Source organism: Notolabrus celidotus, chromosome 10 (assembly GCF_009762535.1).
Source record: "Notolabrus celidotus isolate fNotCel1 chromosome 10, fNotCel1.pri, whole genome shotgun sequence".
Taxonomy (NCBI): domain Eukaryota; kingdom Metazoa; phylum Chordata; class Actinopteri; order Labriformes; family Labridae; genus Notolabrus; species Notolabrus celidotus.
This window is the reverse complement of record NC_048281.1, coordinates 13,650,676-13,668,565: the sequence shown is the minus strand read 5'-3', so window position 1 is coordinate 13,668,565 and position 17,890 is coordinate 13,650,676. Positions and strand designations below refer to the sequence as shown.

Sequence of the window (17,890 nt, the reverse complement as noted above, 5' to 3'; positions counted from 1 at the left end):
AGAGAAATCCTTTGAGATCTTGCTTGCAGCTTTGTGTCCTAATTGTCCTCGCTCTGACTCTTGGGTAACCTGTTCATGAATTGTGCAGCGTGGCTTGCCCACTTGGCGCTCGATTACTTAGTCCGATGTGACTGTGCAAGGCATCATTTATTAATGTAAGCTGTGGAAGATCAGTTTCACTGTCCACCAGCGGCTGAACCTTCTCAGCCTCTCTTTATGCCGGAGTGCTTCGACTCAATGGCATAAAGCGGCTCCCGCCTGCAGACAAAAGAAATCAAAGATCACATTATCTTTGACTGTGCTGTTAATACAGAGACTCTGTGGCTGAGGGACAGGAAATGGATTTCGGGGAGCTATTTGTCAGTTCAGAAAGATATTTTGAAGGCAAATCATCTGAAAGAGTAAGTACGAAAAGCTTCATTATGATGTAAATCTTTGTGGATATGTTGAACATATCTTTGCTGAAGGTGTTTCTCTCCACAAAGGACTACCATCAAGAAAATATGTTTTCAGGCGAAGTCTCTTTGGCCTTTAATGCGTAACATCTCTTGACTTATTTTGGTAATTCCGCGACATCAAACACTGCTCATGTTAACGCGGGTGTTAGTTTTATCCCAGAGGCTGAAATGGAGTGCACAAGTAGGACTCATCAATGGGGTGAACACGGCTCCAGCGGTGTCAGACAGTATCCAGTTGTGTCCACACACATCATTTGAGCTGCAGGAAATGTGTTCTAAATATACTCCATGGAGGCCAGCTCCCAGCTAATGTACTGTGGGTCAAATAAATCCATATCCATGTGGAAACAGTAATATCCCCCAAACACACCCGCCGAATGAGAAGGAAACACACTGCTTCCTGTGTCCAACTTCCAAAACAGCGTTTCCAGCTGCTGTAGTTGTTATTTATGAATTAAATATGATTAATGCGTACAGGAGCACTTAGGTGTGTTTTTTGGTTAGTTGAAGTGAATATGCATCAGCTTAGCTTGCATTATTCTGCAGCCATGCGCCTTAACCTGTCACTCAGCTTATACATTGTGATGATAAGTTGGCGATATATTATTAATGTCTCATGATTCGACACGTGGGCCCACACATACACACACATACACACACTCTCAGGGAGATACAAGCACACTGCGCAGTTTATTATCATCGGTACAGTAACTGGGGAAACATTTAGAGGGAAAGAAAGAGGAGCTTTGAATAATGAATGCGAAGAGCCCTGTTACATGGCAGACAAGCCTTTGAAGTGACATAACTTACTGCCACCGCTTCCATAGCATCGCCAGCATGCAGACACAAAGACAGAGATAAAGGGAAGAAGTAGAAGAAGAAGAAGAAGAAGGAGGAGGGGGGGAAGCAGACAATGAGACAGATGAAACATTTTTAACCAATTACGGTTCCGTTGAATTCCAGCACCTTTACAACTTAGTAGAAGGGAAGAGTCAAGCTTTTGGGGCTGAAATCACACAAATCAGCAGATTTCCCACAATACACTGGGATTATTGTGTTGTGAATGGTGGTTTTAGCTGGTTGATAAACTTCAAATCTCCCTGGCATTGAGTGAATCAAATAAGCACTTTATAAGGAGATTCCTCTGGGCTCCTTGTGTAAAGAATGTGCTGACATCTCAAAAATAAAACCAATTTCATGCCTCTCAAAGCACAAGAGTGAGGCATGACAACTCCGCCTGTGTGTCAAGCTTATGTAATTAATTTGATTTGTATTCACTGAGTGAACTGTAGCTATGGGACATTGTTTATCACGCTGGAATCTCTCGTCAATTGAGTGGAATCGCTTCGTATTAGTCCATGACGCTTTTTATTTCTATTATGATTTAAATGTCTCCGTGACAAATATTATTACGAGATTAGATCTCTTCTTTTTAATAATCTTTGAGCTTGCAGTACTTTTAAATGAAGCCACGATTTAAGATATAAAAATGCATGCTACATTTCTGCTCTCTGTCTCCCCCTCTGAAGCCACAGGACCAAATCCTCAGGCTGGCCGCCGCCTTCAGGGACCTGGAGCTCTTCACAAGGACCCCCCAATGGCTGGGACATGGGCAGCAATAGAGAGGGGCGTGACTGCTACATCAAGTAAGTGCCCTGTGTTTAAAGAAAAAACAGAGAGGAACGGTTTTTTCTCCGTCCCAGATGTTTCAGACGCTTTGCCAACCTGTGATTATTCCAGCCACGTCACTGCCTCCACACTGTCTCCATCTGTGCGTTCAGAATACTGATTGTCTGTTCCCTCCACTGCTGCTGCTGCTGCTGCTGCGCACACTCTGCCCCTGCCTTCTCTCTCTCTCTTTCTCTCTCTCTCACTCTCTGCTCTCACACACCCACAGCACTCCTCATGCAGTCTCCCAAATGCAGAAGAGGGCTTATGGGAGAGTGTGTGTGCAGCAGCTGATGAGAGAGATCCACCTGTGTTTTGATGTGTGAGTCTGCGTGAGTCCTCAGAGGATGCAGGGTTACTGTGCTAGCAGCGTAATTGATCCCTTGTAATTGGCACTTCGGGATATCTGCACAGGCAGGTAAAGGAAACTCTCTTTATACTGTATGTTTGTGTGCACATGTTCTGGTGTAACAAGTGAGTGTTTTCTGTTGATTTGGCTTGGATTTCCTTTATTTTTCGCACCTGAAATGTGCAATTATGAATTCACACTAGATCTGTAAATACTGCTGTGTTTATGAACTCTTCACATGCCAGATCAGACTGTTGTTGCTGTTTTTTTGCTCCTTCATTTGCTCATTTCATTTTTATTTCCGTGCATGCTAGTTTTTCTGTCTTCTACATGCATCACTGAACAATATGTGTATATTTGCATGGGAATAGGAGGTGAGCACTTGTCACACACGGGTTATAGCATGAGAAGCGTGATGTCAGAGGAGTTATATAAGAAGTAAGGAGCAGTGAAAGTGCTGGATGCAGAGTGCGCCTGGTTGAGGCAGATCACGGAGGCTGTTTTGGCTCGAGCTTCAGCTTTCTAAATTTGACAAAGACTCGTGAACAATCGAACATCCGCTCCTCTTGACTGTTCACGGCCATCTGAGTTGCTCAAGGCTTCGGGGGGCTTTTACCAAATTGTCGTATTTCTCAAAGGAACACATGTCTAGTCAGCGTGACAGGAGCGCATGAATAAAGCAAGAGCCATTTAATATTTACAGTGTGACACAAGGTTTTTAACAGAGATGTAATGCACTAGAGACTGCTGGGAAAAAAATATTCTGGAGAGCAGAGTACGTAGATCTATCAACGCAGGGAAGAGGAGAAGAATTTCTTTAAAAGACTGAGCATGAGAGATAAAATAAAATCCTACAGTGAGCTATAAAACTTGAGGCATTATCATTTAATCAAAGTATTTAATAACACTTCATAGACACAGCTTGATTTTAATTTAGCTCTACAAAAAAATCACAGGAGGAATGACACAGCAAAAAATATGGCAAGACAAACCAGCCGTGATTGCATAATTTTACCAAAACACTATGTTCCAAACAAGACAAATATAACCGCCTCGGCAGTACCAACAAAATGTGAGCCATGTCAAAGCAGCCTTTCAGGATAAGAGTAACAGGATACTGCTTTTGGTAATGAGCTTACTCCACTTTGTCCAAAATATGTTTTATCAAAACAGAGTGAAAACAAGTGACAGTCAGGCCAGCGTCTCTCTCCACTTGTTTCGGTTCGTCTTGTTAACTGCAGAGCACAAAGTGCAGCGTCTGATTGCCGTACAGAGGGTTGTGGAGCTACAGTAGCAGTTAATGAGTATGATTAGGAACCATTAGATGCATGGCTGTCTGCACAATGGGAAAGCAGCCATGTTTAGCAGGTGGCCGTGCAAAGGGAGGAGACAGCACTCTTCCTGAATGCACAGGTCCATATGGTTTTGGTGGTGCACAATCTGTTGGTTATGTCATATTAGAGATAAAACTAACATGCAAAATCAAACTGAAGTTCACTTTGCAGTAACTACTATGTGTTGTGTCATAGTAACAGCCTAAATGCTTGTATGGTAATAAATCAAAACAAACTGATTCCTGTTTTTCTAATTTTATGGTGAAAAGGGTGATGACGTCAGAATGACACGAAGACTTGGCGTGCACGAAACACAATAAATCAGATCGAGGCTTTCTGACTTTTGAAGGCGGCCTTGAGTGTGCCACTAAAATAACATTGAAATTGCGCAGTTAGACTCTTTATCACTGGGGTGGCCAAAGTAGAGCACCGACTTATGTGTGACGCATGACGACGTATGTGCACGTAAATTGGAATTGCATTGATTTGCAATTTTGTGGTGGTAGATTGATTTTAGGGGGCAGGCCATAGTATGGAAATGCCTTTGAACTTACCAGACATCAAATATTTGTTGCCTTTAACTATTAAAAATTTATTACTGACTATGAATAAAGCATTTGGTTTTCGTGTTCACACATTGCCACAATTTACGACTGATATAAAATATCAAAAGGGGTGCTTGTTTAGATTAGTGGTTAAACCTTGCGCCCCATGTACAGAGAATACAGTCTTCAAAGTGACTCCCATTGGACCATTGCCCCTCAGTCATCACTCATTTGTCCTTCCCTGTTTCCAACTCCATCCACCATTCTATCTTCCAAAATAAAAGGATGAAACAGCCCCAGAATAATCTTAAAAATTGTGAAAATGGGGATGAGAATAAAGCTGAAGATTGTCTATTTCACCGCCAAATGACTCGCCACTTATTATGCTGGAGTTCCATGACTCGAAAGCAAACTAGTGCTGAGTTTTTATGTATTCATTGAGTCTCTAAGTGTTGATAGCATTCTCAAATTTGTATGCGGTCCCATTATAACATCCTATACAACTTTCATGACAGACGACTACTGGAATAATTTCTATCTTATTGTTATTTCAGCACGTAGAAATGGAATCTGTTGAATAATCAACTTGGGTTATTCGAATTTACTTGACACCAACAACTTTTCGAACTTTGGTGATTGAGTGAGTTTTCTCCTTATATGACCTCAGGTGAGGACGGTACATGAACAACCCACTCACCTCATTATTTTTAATTCCACCTCTCTAGTTACCACAGCTTACTGCCTGCCCATACTGTCCATCTCCATCACTATTCATTTGACCAATGACACGTTTTGAAATGAATACACCAATCAGTGGCTAATTAATGCAGATCTTTTGTTGCTCTTTTTTTAACACGTGCCTCCCTTTGGAGTGGCATTTTGTGAATACAGTGTCCAATAGGGGCACTTTTACTGTAGATCTAGTGGTTGCACATGACATTATTCAGCTAAAGAAGATGTGTGATAGAGCTAGAAAGCCTCCTGGCAGCCATTTTTAATCCTTCTTCACTGTCTTTCTAAAATATTGATGTACCTAAGTGAAGCTGCTTTACACGCAGTGAACACACAATTTTACAAAGTGTGTCAAGCATCCACATTTTTTCTAGATCTGTGATATTTTTGTTTGTTTGTTTATTCTACACATCGCCCAGGAATTATACAAACAGTATAAAGAGAAATATTCAGCAGCAGCATCCTCTTTGCTTCATCAGAATCTGTACGCAGGAAAGAGCGTGGGTGCAGTTTTTATCTTTTGATTACACCTTCATGCAGATGTGTTACCAATCCCACTAATGGCAAGCTCGGGGCTCTGTTGTTTTTAAAAGAAACAAAGAGGATAATGTCTTGATTGTGTACAGATGTATTGTGGTATCAATAATACAAATTATATGAGCCTGTGTTATTGTTTGTGTTGAATCAGCAGCATATTACCATTGAGGCATTTATTTGATCACCATAAGAAGCAGATCAGCTGCCAGCATGCAATGTCTAACACGAAGACATCATTTTACTAGTCAATAAATAAAGAAATAAAAGCTTTTCCGTTAATGTTTTCCTACTCGTTAAACACACAACTTTGGTTTTCTAACGAGTAAACATTTCTATTGTTAAGAAAAGCCTCAATTTTCCTTCTTTCTGCTCTTTAAGAGAAGCACGAAGAGCAAAACAGGCGAGTGGGAGGAAGGAAAAGAGCATCGTCCTTGTAACAGGGAAGCAGTCAGATTTATGTATGTTGACTTCATTTTGAGAAAACCTTCAAAAAGACGGGTCTGTAATAGCTTTTCAAATTGAGGACTACTCCAGCCCTTTAAGAGTGTCTTTTTTTCATCTTCAGCCAATAGAAAACAAAACATGTTGTTTTTGATCTTCTTGTCGTAACTGTAGCTCTTTTAACATCAGCCTGTTTTAGGCATAACTCGGCTAGAATGAAAATCAGTGGCTCAGATTGTATCTGAACGAGAAAGGAGAAGACCATTTGGTTCGTTTAGGGCAGTGTTTCTCTAATTACAGTCAAACACAGCCCTTGGATGAAACCATATTATATTTACAGTATTTAAATTCCTATAATGCAACCTCTAGCAGCTGTATATTGTCTACCTTCACAACAACTGCAATCATATTCTAGTTATTTGCGTTTTACATTTGTGCAAAGCTTTCATAGCATCACTCTTGGGAGGAACTTAAGGTTGTGTCCATTTTTGGCAACTCCTGTGAAGACTGCACGATAAGTTCACTCTTTCTCCAAACTGCTGCGTTCCGGCTCCCTGCTCTCTCATCCGTCAACACCACTGGTTGCGTTTTCAGAACTCAGCATGGAGCAGGACCGCCAGACAGCTGGAGTCACGTGATCGAGGTTTTCCCGCGGTAATTACTCCATTAATGAATATCCAACTCCTCTCTTCATCCATGTTGACTTTATTGGCCAATAAAAACCTCTGACCTGATGACTCCAGGCCTGGCTCCACTTATTAGGACGGTTTGTTGTCATAGTTAAGTGAAAAAAAATCTGGCAATAACACAGAGTGTTTGGTTTGGTGCCTGACTTCCTGTCCTGCTCGATCTTCTCTGTTGAGATTGATGCGTCGTGCTCCAGCATCCGGCAAAAATAGAAGCCTTGCATATCTGATCCGGAGGGCTCCAATGTGCCGGATAAGAGACGCAGCCGGAATGCAACGCGGATCAGGTGGAAGTTAACACATTGACTAGAATAGAAACCTACTCCGGTGCCATGACGGCTCAGAGACGGACCGGACACAGATCAGGTGGAATTTGGCTGTTAGTTGATTTTGTGTATTACGTATGTTGGTGGTGTTTTGTGACAAAATATCCATCCTTTTTATTTTCAACATCGAATGTGCACATCACAATTTTAAAGAAGGCTTTTTTAGCAGTGTGCTGTTAATGACAACTATACTCAATGGCAGTTTTGGGCGCTTTTAATTACAACATGGAATTAGTCAGTCCTGTCACTTGGACTTGTGGCCTTGTTTGCTTTTGTAGGTCACATAGACGAATCAATGATCATTTCGGTTTCATTACCAGCTAAAACTCCCAACAGGAGCTTTGAATTTATGAAGAAAGTCAGACAAATGGATTTGTAGTTTAAGTGTAGGAGCAGGAATCAACAGAAAGAATAGCTTTCAGTGTTTTTTTTATCTTCACTGGGTTGTGTGATTTTTTTGCAGATAGAAATAATCCAATAATTGCTTTTAGCCAGCTACACAAATGTAGTGTTTTCAGTCACAAAGCTGCAGTGAAGTCAATCAGTTGTATATCTGTTTTTTTAATACTGAAAATACTCAGGTCAGGTGTTCAAACAAATGGATTTCAAAGGAGGTACCTTGTTCTAAAAGGGTTGGAAAAAAATATGTATTCAGCCATCTTTGTGTTATATGAGTAAAGTTCAAGTTAAGTTAAAGCAGTAATTCTATGGCTCAGCAGTAGATGTCTTAGCTCCACTCCAAACAATAAAGGCTGTCTTACAAGAACGGGCGAGTCAATATAAAAATCGATGTTTGCATACTGCCTGTCTTTCTTTGTCTTATCTCACCTTCAGGTGAGGGTTACTAAAGAGCTGAACGCTTTATTGATACATTTAGAGTCTCTATTTCTGAACTTACTTCTTGTTGAATTAGAGAGTGTTTAAAAAGATTGGGTTCACTTTTAGTTCAGCTCTGACACTTCCACCAAAAAACAAAAGCTGGGGGAAATAAACCCTATATAATCATTCCTTCCCTGTCCTGTCATCTTTCATTCCGTCTGTTTAGCAGCTGCATTCTACATCCCGATGACAGATCCCGTGTTTTTTTTCCCTTCCTCCTTTTAGCTCTGGGAAAGAATTGTTGAATCCTCCTCCAACATATCAGTTGACTGTCACCTAGCTTTAAACATCTTGTTTTTTTCATAGCACTGGTTTCGCGATTGACAGATCTCACTGTGTCTTTTGTGCCATGAAGGATAAATTGTTAGTATTTAGTGTTGAACAGTACATGTGTCAGGAGTAACTGTGAATTACACACTGTCTGCCCACGGCTTTAATTAACCAACATTGTTGGCACCATACGGAGCTGCTGCTGCTTCTGCTTTTTGCAGCAAGAGAGAGCAGAGGAGCCCTGTAAAAACTCTGATCACAGAATGTGTTGGAGCTACAATTTGTGCAGCTTGTTTACAGCATTTGAGCACAAAAAGACTCTTTAAAAAAGCATTGATTAAGGTGTAAAATGTTTACAGGGAAGTCCTGCAGCTAGCTTTTGATTTCTGGATTCTCACAAATTCGAGTAAGAAAGCAAACCTTAAACCTCAGGCAGCTGCAAAACACAACACTCCACATCAGATCTGTTCAGCATTTTAATCAGCATGCCAAAGCAAACATCTGTGCGGTAATACATGACAGTGTGTGAGCACTACAGAGCATTGTAACTGATTCTTTGTAAAGCACACAGTGGGTTTCTGCAGTGGTAGAATAGTACAAACATTGGAGCTTGATTACGGTCGCCCACATGTTCTATTTTTTGCAGCGTAGCACTAGTTCTCCAAACAATACCTGGCATCATATCTTTTAACATTGTGGGGATTGAGACATCAGGTAAATAACTTGACTCTGTACAGGTAGCAGTTAGAGGTCACACAAGTTCAGTATATACGGAACTTAGAGCTGGGAATGAAATGTTTTATTATTGTGAATCTGAGCTGTAAATGTCTTTACGAGGTGTAGGGGTGATGCTCTGTGCACTTGTTAAAAAGGTTTCGGCTGCTTTGATATAAACAGCCTGAAGAAGCAAATCTCCAAGCAGAGAATCTTTGGAGATTTTGCCTGAAAATTGGATATAAACAGTGAATAAATTATCAGATATTAACTGTATATTTTTCTGTTGATCTGCAAATCTGAACCACAACTAATTATTTCAACTTTGGTGGAATTCTTTGCCTTCAACATGCATCTAAACTTGTTTACTTGAATCATTCGCAATGCCCTGTAACATGCCTGTCATTTCCAATGTAACATTAATTTATATTTCCCCCACAGCCACGTCTCCCAGAGCAGCTCCCTGGAGGAGGTTCGCCTGGACGGGGACAAGTTTGTGCCACCAGCGCCCCGCAAGGTGGAGATGAGACGGGACCCGGTGCTTGGCTTTGGATTCGTGGCAGGCAGTGAGAAACCTGTTGTGGTTCGCTCAGTCACACCAGGTAAAGAGCCCTCAGCTCTACACCGAGCTCTAACACTAACAGTGACTCATCCGATCCATGGCCATTATCAACACATTCCCCCAAGGAGATGTAATCCTCCTAAAATGTAACGAGTAAGGAGAGATGAAAACCCACTCAGGTTGCAGTTTACGTCGATGATTCATTGATTTTAACAGTCCTCAATGAGTAAGCATTCATTAGAGCCTTGTGCCATTAGACAGGAGTCAAGAAACTCCAAGAAAAACGGCATGACTGTGCACCGTTTGTGGCACTTAACTGGTGTTTGGTGTGTGTTTGCAGGGGGTCCATCAGAGGGGAAGCTGATCCCAGGGGACGAGATCATCATGATTAATGATGAGCCAGTCAGCTCAGCTCCAGGGAGAGGGTCATCGACCTTGTCAGGTATGACAACACACCAAGGTGAGATGCCATTTACCTGCTGTTACTCCTGTTGTTTATAATTACAGTGCCAATTTATCACCCCTTCTTATATGGTTTGAAGTATTATTGTTTCATAGCAATGAATCAAAGCAGATTTAACTCTGATTTCTTTGACTCTGATCTACCGTGCTGCAGAGAGAATAGATTCTGACTAAGTTGTATTATTATATCTCAATTACAGAGGTGTAGTTTGCACAAGAACACTATATAAAAAAGTAAGGAAAAGATTTATCAATGGTGCACCATATTTTAAGCCACAAAAGTTGCACTTTAGTCACCTGAGTTGAATTTTCTTTGTTAGGATTGCTACAAGTCTCATGTTTAACTTCAACTGGACACTTGAGGTGCCCTACAAAATCAAGGAGACCCAATAGACAGTATGAAAAATAAACATGTGTCTATGATGTCACCCATCTGTTCCTAAGCACTGTTTTGAAGCCATTTGTCAGAGGGTGCCATATTGGAAATGCTGAACGCAATCAAACTTGGTCTGAGCTAGTGTGAGGTAAAGAAGCTACAGGGTGCCCACCTGTCACTCAAGCCAGCCATGTCCTTCTGTTATCCCTATGAGTTATGAAAAAATACAGCCCTTGTACAGTGTGTGCTAATAGAGAAATTAGCCACTCAGACCTAAACCGTTTTTTGAACCAGGCTGTAAACATGTTTATTAATGCTGCAAAGATCCTCTTTTTTTAACGGGTGTGTATGTGGTTTCTGGTGTTTCTGCAGCCAGCCTCAAGCGGACGCTCGATGAAGTACAGTTTTTAGCACTTCTGCATAGTGTATGGATATTTTACTCTAACGCATCCATTAAGATAATTTTAGGCCATAGATAACACAAGATACATTTGCATAACTAAGGACATAGGTGAGCTGACAGGTGGATGCAGTAGCTTTTTTTCCATAAAGCCAAAAGCCTGCCTCAGTTCCACCTCTTTGCCTGTTTCTAGACCGACCAAAACCTAGGTTGAGTCAGCATTTCTAACATTGCACCCACCATTGTTAGGCTCTCTAGAAACCAAAGTGAAAACAATCCCATTATCACAAAAAACAAGCTTTTTTTTAATCCCCAAATAAAAACATAAATGAATCCATTATAATGAGGAAACTAGCATTGTTATCCAGAGATAATGAGAAAAGTCAAGATGTCAAAACAACTTGTCTACTTGAGGCTTGTATATTATTAAGCCGAAGCTGGGAGTTTCAACTTTAAGGCAAAGTAAGCAATGACAATGGGGCAATGCTGTGCTAGCGCTTTGGCTGCGTGCCCCATGTACAGAGGCTGAAGTTGTCATCGCAGGGGTGAATGGTTCGACTCCCAGCCATGACTATTAGCTGCATGCCTTCCCCCTCCCTCTCACCCTCGCCACATTTTATGTCTCTCTTCATTTGTCCTATCTAATAAAGGCAAAATTGCTACAAAAAAAACTTAAAAATAAAACAATTATTAAAAAACATGATAACAATTATTAAAAACAAGGAGAAAGTAAGCAAACATGAAATAAAATACAAGTATTTAAAAGCCAAATTTGATCACCATAGTCTGATAAAGCGATAAAACATGGAAACTTTCATCAAACTTTCTTGTCTTAAAGTTTAATATTAGATTCGTAATATTTAACCAATATTCTATGCAGAATAAGAACTCACTGGATTGGGTCCATCACAGTATTAAATTGTTGTTTTTATTTTATTTTAAACTGGTATTAAACCCTTTCCTCTCATTTACAAACTGTAATAACCGGCTCCATTCTCTCTGATTTATCTGTATGCTGCTTTTGATGCTTCTTCATGTGTCACATTAGATTAATATCAGTGACAGAGCTGAGTGACTGGCTGTGATCTGGTCCTCGTATGACCTGTGCTGCAGTCTGTAAGCATTCATTAGCACAGGGGAAAGTGCTCCTGCAGCCTCGACTGGTCTCAGTGTCTGCACCATGCTCGTCCTGCTGCAGTCCAACATACCCAAACATCAAAATCTAACCACAATATTTTATTTTTTATCTTTCATCAGAAATAAATCCATCATGAAACATCTTTTTTTATGTCTTACAGGAGCTGCAAAGAGTCCATACTGTTGACTGTTGTTCAGCCATACCCAGTAAGTCTCCCCATCCTCTATGAATGAGTCGGAGTGCATTCCAACAGGATGCTTGAGTGTTTGCAGGGGGATTATTTTGTTGACTCCACGAAAGCAAGTCATTAATCATGCCATATGTTTGTACTGGCACTGTATCAGTAATGCCTTAGCCGAGTGTTAGTCCCCATAACTCAGAGGGAGTTCATGCTGCAGTCCTTCCAAGTCGTCTCATGTTGTGGCGTCAGAGCTTGCCGGACCTCGCATGAACCAGCCATCGACATTTAGAGTCATGGCGCATCAGATGGTGATGAATGCAAAGTGCCAGGAGCCTATGTTTGCCTTTGTTCACACTTTATATAATAATGAAGCTAAAAAATAATTATGTTTGAATTCTCTCCCTCATACAAACTGAATCATCTGTGAGTTCTCACGGACGGCGACACAGACACACACGCTGTGTCTTGAGCCACATGGTTATGAAATCTGATAATTGTCCGTACAAAGAGGCGGTAATTGAAGTGTCTACATCATGCAACATTTCAAATGCTTGAAGACTTGATGTTTAATTACAACTATTCATGAAGCATTTCAATTAATCATTTTATTCAGTATCATCGTTTAGCCTTTTTAAAAAGACAAACTGAATGTGGGTTTGATTTCCAGAAATTAATGGTGTTGTATTCCACAACACTCGGAGGAATAAGTAGCTCTTAGGAAGCAGCCTGTAATTTCCCCTGTTTACCGATGCCTCACTGTCACAGCAGCAGCAGCAGCAGCAGTGATGGTGTGCTCCCTTTCCTATGCCCTTGCACAGAGCCACCTTAATTGTATCAGCGCTGAGTGGGGAAATGTGCGGTTGTCATTTTTTCAAGAAGGGAACATGTCCTTGAATTGTGTGCAGCTGAAAAAGAAATACACAACCCTTTCCTGAGGAACTGACTGTCCTTTAAATGTCTGTTTTTTTGTCTTCTTCTTTCCCTCCGAAAGTCACCAAAATCAGCATTCATAAGCGCAGCCAAAAAGGCCAAGTTAAAGACTAATCCTGTTAAAGTCCGCTTCGCCGAAGAGGTCATCATCAATGGCCAGGTTCCCGTAAGTCACACTCAACAGCGATACATTCTGCACACATCAAGGCTATGATCAAGGGATGACAGCAGCAGGCTTGAACTCTAAAAGCGGACAGAGAGCATAATGAAAAAATTTGAGCTCGGAAATCACCAGCTGTAGAATGATGACACGAACGAGCAGGCAAGGCACCTCCTCCTCTCATTTCTTTTCTAACATCACCAAGATGTAATAGAGTGTGGGTATGAATGACAGAAAATGGGGGACTCTCTCACAGAGAGCTTCCCTGATTTGTCGGATGTGTCACACAGAGAAGAGGCTTTTTTTAAGAGAGCAATCACAAAGAAAAGGGACTTTCAGGCAGCTGTGCACTATAACCAAAAAAGGGAAGCTTCATAGAGACCGCAGAATGAGACGATTATTACTGAGGACAAGCTTTCACTGCTTTTTTTTTCACTGCTTTTTTGGCTCAAAGGGAATCATGATAGGACTCCTTTATTTAAAAAAAGTTGTCATGAAATACCAAACTAGCTAGCTTTGTCATAATGTTGGAGAAATTAACTAGCTAATGTTGGAAAAACAAACTAGCTAGCTTTTTTTAACGAGAATTAAATGAGAGTATCCATTCAAACCTTATTGAGTTTCTTCCCATGTTCAATTCCAAGCTTCTGCCAGCTAGCATGAGGGACAGAAGCATGAAAAAACTCCCCAACTGCGCAAATACTCTAATATAATCTACCTACGAGCTTTTTTAATGCTAACTCATGTAAATGTTTTATATTTTTCTTTTGATTGATTGATTCTTTTAATGACCACACAGCCAAGCTGGTGGAATTTGTTATCAGTACCGATGCAGGTTCCAACATTACATTTAACAGTAGACATAGAAACATAATTGTACATGTAGACATAACATTTCAAAATACACAAATACAAGAGCCATGCCTAATCCTTGGTGTTTAGAGTTCAGAGTTAATAAAGTTGATTGCAAGGGGAATAAAGCTGTTTTTAAAACGGGTTGTTTTGGAGGCAATTGAGTTTATCTATACAACAACCATGCTGTAAAAGCTGTGGTTTCATAGGGCTGGCAGGTGACCAAATTATTTGCTAGCTAGGTCAACTTTCTGTTCTGTAGCCTAACTAACTTTCTACATACATACATTTTGCATACACAAGAAATTTTGGGGTGTAGGCTAAATTGTCAAAATTGGTAAGCATGAGACGGGAGCTCTGAAGTCATCCTCAGCTGCCCCAAAATGCGCTATGATAGCAGAGCTAGCTGTATAGCTATATAAGTAATGCACATTTGCATATTTTTGTTGTATTATATATACACACCCCAACAGGCATGCTAGCTTAGTCATCATTGCTTGAACCAGAAATTTAAGTTTGAGAATACACCTGCTTTTTCCACAAAAAAAACCCACCTTAGAAAATACTACAATAAATGACTGTAACTTGCCTTGACTTTTTAAACTTCTGTATTTTCATCAACTTTCAGACAAAACAAATGTAAAACTGTTGCTTTAAATGCAGCACAGTGAAAGATAAGGTTCTCCTGATTAAAATGATGTATGGCACTTGATGCTGAGTGCTTCAGTAGGTTAGAAAAACAAAATAAATACAGGAGAGTCTGGCACCCCCAAAAATGGTCTAGGTCTTTAAGGGTTAAGTCACATGATGTGGAAGACGTGCATTACTATGCTGTTGAGTGTAACCATCAAGTTAGTAGTCAGTATACAGTACGCACAGTTTGAGTTTGTAGTCAAAAGTCAGTTAGTATGTGGTTCAGAACACAGCCTTATGTTACTGTGAGATAAAACATGGCAATTAGGGAGCTGTAGAGGTGCTGGTAGGCAAAGTTTGTAACCTACACAGCCCGGCTAGCTGTTCCCCCTGCTACATTTCTCTATGCTAGGCTAAGCTAGCTGACACCTAGCTAAATAATCATAGCAACGAAAGAAAGAAACTGATGTGAGTCTTTCTATAACACAATATATTAACCTCCCTGCTACATTTCTATATGCTAGGCTATGCTAACTGACACCTAGCTAAATAATCATAGCAAAAAAAAAAGTGGTATGAGTCATCCTATACAACAATATGTAAGCCACGCTTTCATGAACTGTTTCTACAGTATAAAATAAATAGTATATTTTACAAAGAACAGGTGTTTGTTTATTCAATAACATGATTCTTGTTTCATTCTAAAGGAAACGGTGAAGGACAACTCCCTTCTTTTTATGCCAAATGTGCTAAAGGTGTACCTGGAGAATGGGCAGACTAAATCATTTAAATTTGACTGCAACACATCCATTAAGGTATGAACACAAAAGTGCCAACTCATCTCTTCACAGTGGTCCTATACCTGAATTTTAAAAAGTCTTACATTTTGGTAATTCTGTTTACACTTAAGTAATTGCCACATCTCTGTTGCGATGCAGCTGTGAAAACTTTTCACACTTGTAGCACTGAGCTGGGTGTGAGCAGAATGCTGCATCTGCACATTTCCCATGTTGTATTAACTATGACTTTGTCTTTGTGGAAGGATGTCATCTTGACCCTGCAAGAAAAGCTATCTATTAAAAGCATCGAGCACTTCTCTCTGATGCTGGAACACAGAGCGGAGGGATCTGCCAGCAAACTCATGCTCCTGCATGAGCAGGAGATGCTAACTCAGGTGAGACAGAGCTTTTGGCTGCTACTTGACAGAGGACAGGCATTTAGATGATCTGTACAGTATAGTAATAAAAGTATTAAGGTATGATGGTTAAACAGAGTAAAAGTACCAGCTTTGTCTTCAGGATACAGTCAATTATTTTTGTATTCATCCTACATGAGAAATGTTAAGGCCTAGTTTGACATTTTGGGATCTATACTTATCCACTCTTGCCAAGAGTGAGAAAAGATCGATACATGTCAAAAATAATCCTTCAAGATCACTACACTTGATTTTACTCTCCGTATTTTGCAGGGATTAATAAAAAAAAATGAAACATATAAATTGATTTTACAGGTACTTGTTGAAGGATTCTTTTTTATGCCTTAGAGAAACAGCTATAATCTGTATTTCCAACATTCTCCTGGCTAAAGAAGACACATGAGCTTATTTCCCAAACTACCTCTAGCTTCACTGTCAAAGTGACATTCCATAGCAGACTCTATGGTTTGTCTGTAATATTGAATGTGACATGTGAAGCACTGTTCCTATTTGTCTAAAAATGAGTAATCTTGAAAAATGAGTAAGCAGATTGCTCGACTAATGGGATCCTCCTTCTCATCCAACTTGTGCTCTAGGTGACACAGAGGCCAGGGTCGCACAAGATGAAATGCTTTTTTCGCATCACTTTTGTCCCAAAGGATCCTGTGGAGCTGCTAAGGAGAGACGCGGTGGCTTTTGAGTACCTTTATGTTCAGGTGAAATTTCAGCAACATGTTAATCTGAGAACACCTCAGAAGCAGACTTTTTTTCTGTGTAACACCAGTGGTAGCTAACATGTGGTTGCTGTAGGTGTGAAGCTGTCTTGAGTTTAATGATAAGAAGAGTAACTGAAGTGTAACCTCCTCCTGTCCTCTCCCTCTCCCGGCTCCTCTAGAGCTGTAATGATGTGGTGCTGGAGAGATTCGGGTCAGAGCTGAAATACGACACGGCACTTCATCTGGCTGCCCTGCAAATGTATATTCTAACCATCAATACCAAGCACTCCAGAAAGTTTCCCTCAAGTATATTGAGTAAGTAGATTGAAATTCAGACTGTGTTTTTTGTTTCCAATGACTTCTTCCAACTATCGTGGACATCATGCTGTTAGACAATAAAACAACAATGAGTTCACTTGTGTTCTACTACAGAGCCAGATGATGCATCCCTGCTGGTTAGTTAAAGATTCTTAGTGTAACATGTCAGTTAATCAATGCAGCACCTCTGGGTGAAGTAAATACGTCACTGCTCAAGAGCGATGACTGGACTGTTTTTCTTCGTGATCAAATGACCCTCTCTAACCTTTATGATTTTACGTCTGCAGGAAGGAGTGGGGTCTGGCGTTGTTCCTGCCTCCTGCTGTGTTGTCTAGCATGAAAGAGAAGAACATCAAAAAAGCCCTCACTCACATCCTCAAAACCAACCAGAACCTGGTGCCGCCTGGTAAAAAGGTAGTGTCTCTTTCTCTTGGCTCTCCATCTCTCTCTATCTGCCTGGCCATACACATGAAAAGACTCTAGACTACCACCTAGTGGTTTTGAATTTCAAATAATTGAGCTGGCTACGCAGATAGTGCTGCATCTCAGTTGAAGGTTATATTCAGCAGAGAAGAGTTGAGTTTACTTCACATTCTGTGTCTCTTTATTTGTCCTATTCCAGCTGACTGCCCTGCAAGCAAAGGTCCATTATCTGAAGTATCTCAGTGATCTGAGGCTGTATGGAGGACGGGTGTTTAAATCCACACTTGTTGTGAGTGAAACCGTCCTGCTGTCATTTAAGAAGTATCAAGTGTGTCAACTAAAAAAAAATATTCTTGGTAGCATGCAGGAAGTGATGGCTTTTTTTTCAAACTTTCTCTTCCTTTTTACAGCAAGGCGAGAAGCACACAGAGGTTACGTTGCTGGTGGGGCCCAAATATGGTATCAGCCATGTGATTAACACCAAAACCAACCTGGTGGCGCTTCTGGCCGATTTCAGTCACGTCAACCGAATAGAGATGTACACAGAGGATGAGAACAGGGTTAGAGTGGAACTACACGTCCTGGATGTAAAGGTTAACAATCAC

At 40.6% G+C, this 17,890-nt stretch overlaps 1 protein-coding gene across 1 annotated transcript in view; it reads left to right on the top strand.

Moving 5' to 3' along the window:
- Nucleotides 1-17,890, top strand: part of frmpd4 (FERM and PDZ domain containing 4) — a 30,905-nt gene that overhangs the window by 6,452 nt on the left and 6,563 nt on the right. The window contains 14 exon segments of the mRNA XM_034694016.1: nucleotides 1,988-2,104; nucleotides 9,381-9,541; nucleotides 9,842-9,916; nucleotides 9,919-9,943; nucleotides 12,038-12,083; nucleotides 13,050-13,154; nucleotides 15,341-15,448; nucleotides 15,676-15,807; nucleotides 16,425-16,544; nucleotides 16,724-16,829; nucleotides 16,832-16,859; nucleotides 17,150-17,276; nucleotides 17,485-17,574; nucleotides 17,696-17,878. Coding sequence (XP_034549907.1) covers nucleotides 1,988-2,104; nucleotides 9,381-9,541; nucleotides 9,842-9,916; nucleotides 9,919-9,943; nucleotides 12,038-12,083; nucleotides 13,050-13,154; nucleotides 15,341-15,448; nucleotides 15,676-15,807; nucleotides 16,425-16,544; nucleotides 16,724-16,829; nucleotides 16,832-16,859; nucleotides 17,150-17,276; nucleotides 17,485-17,574; nucleotides 17,696-17,878 — 1,423 coding nt within the window.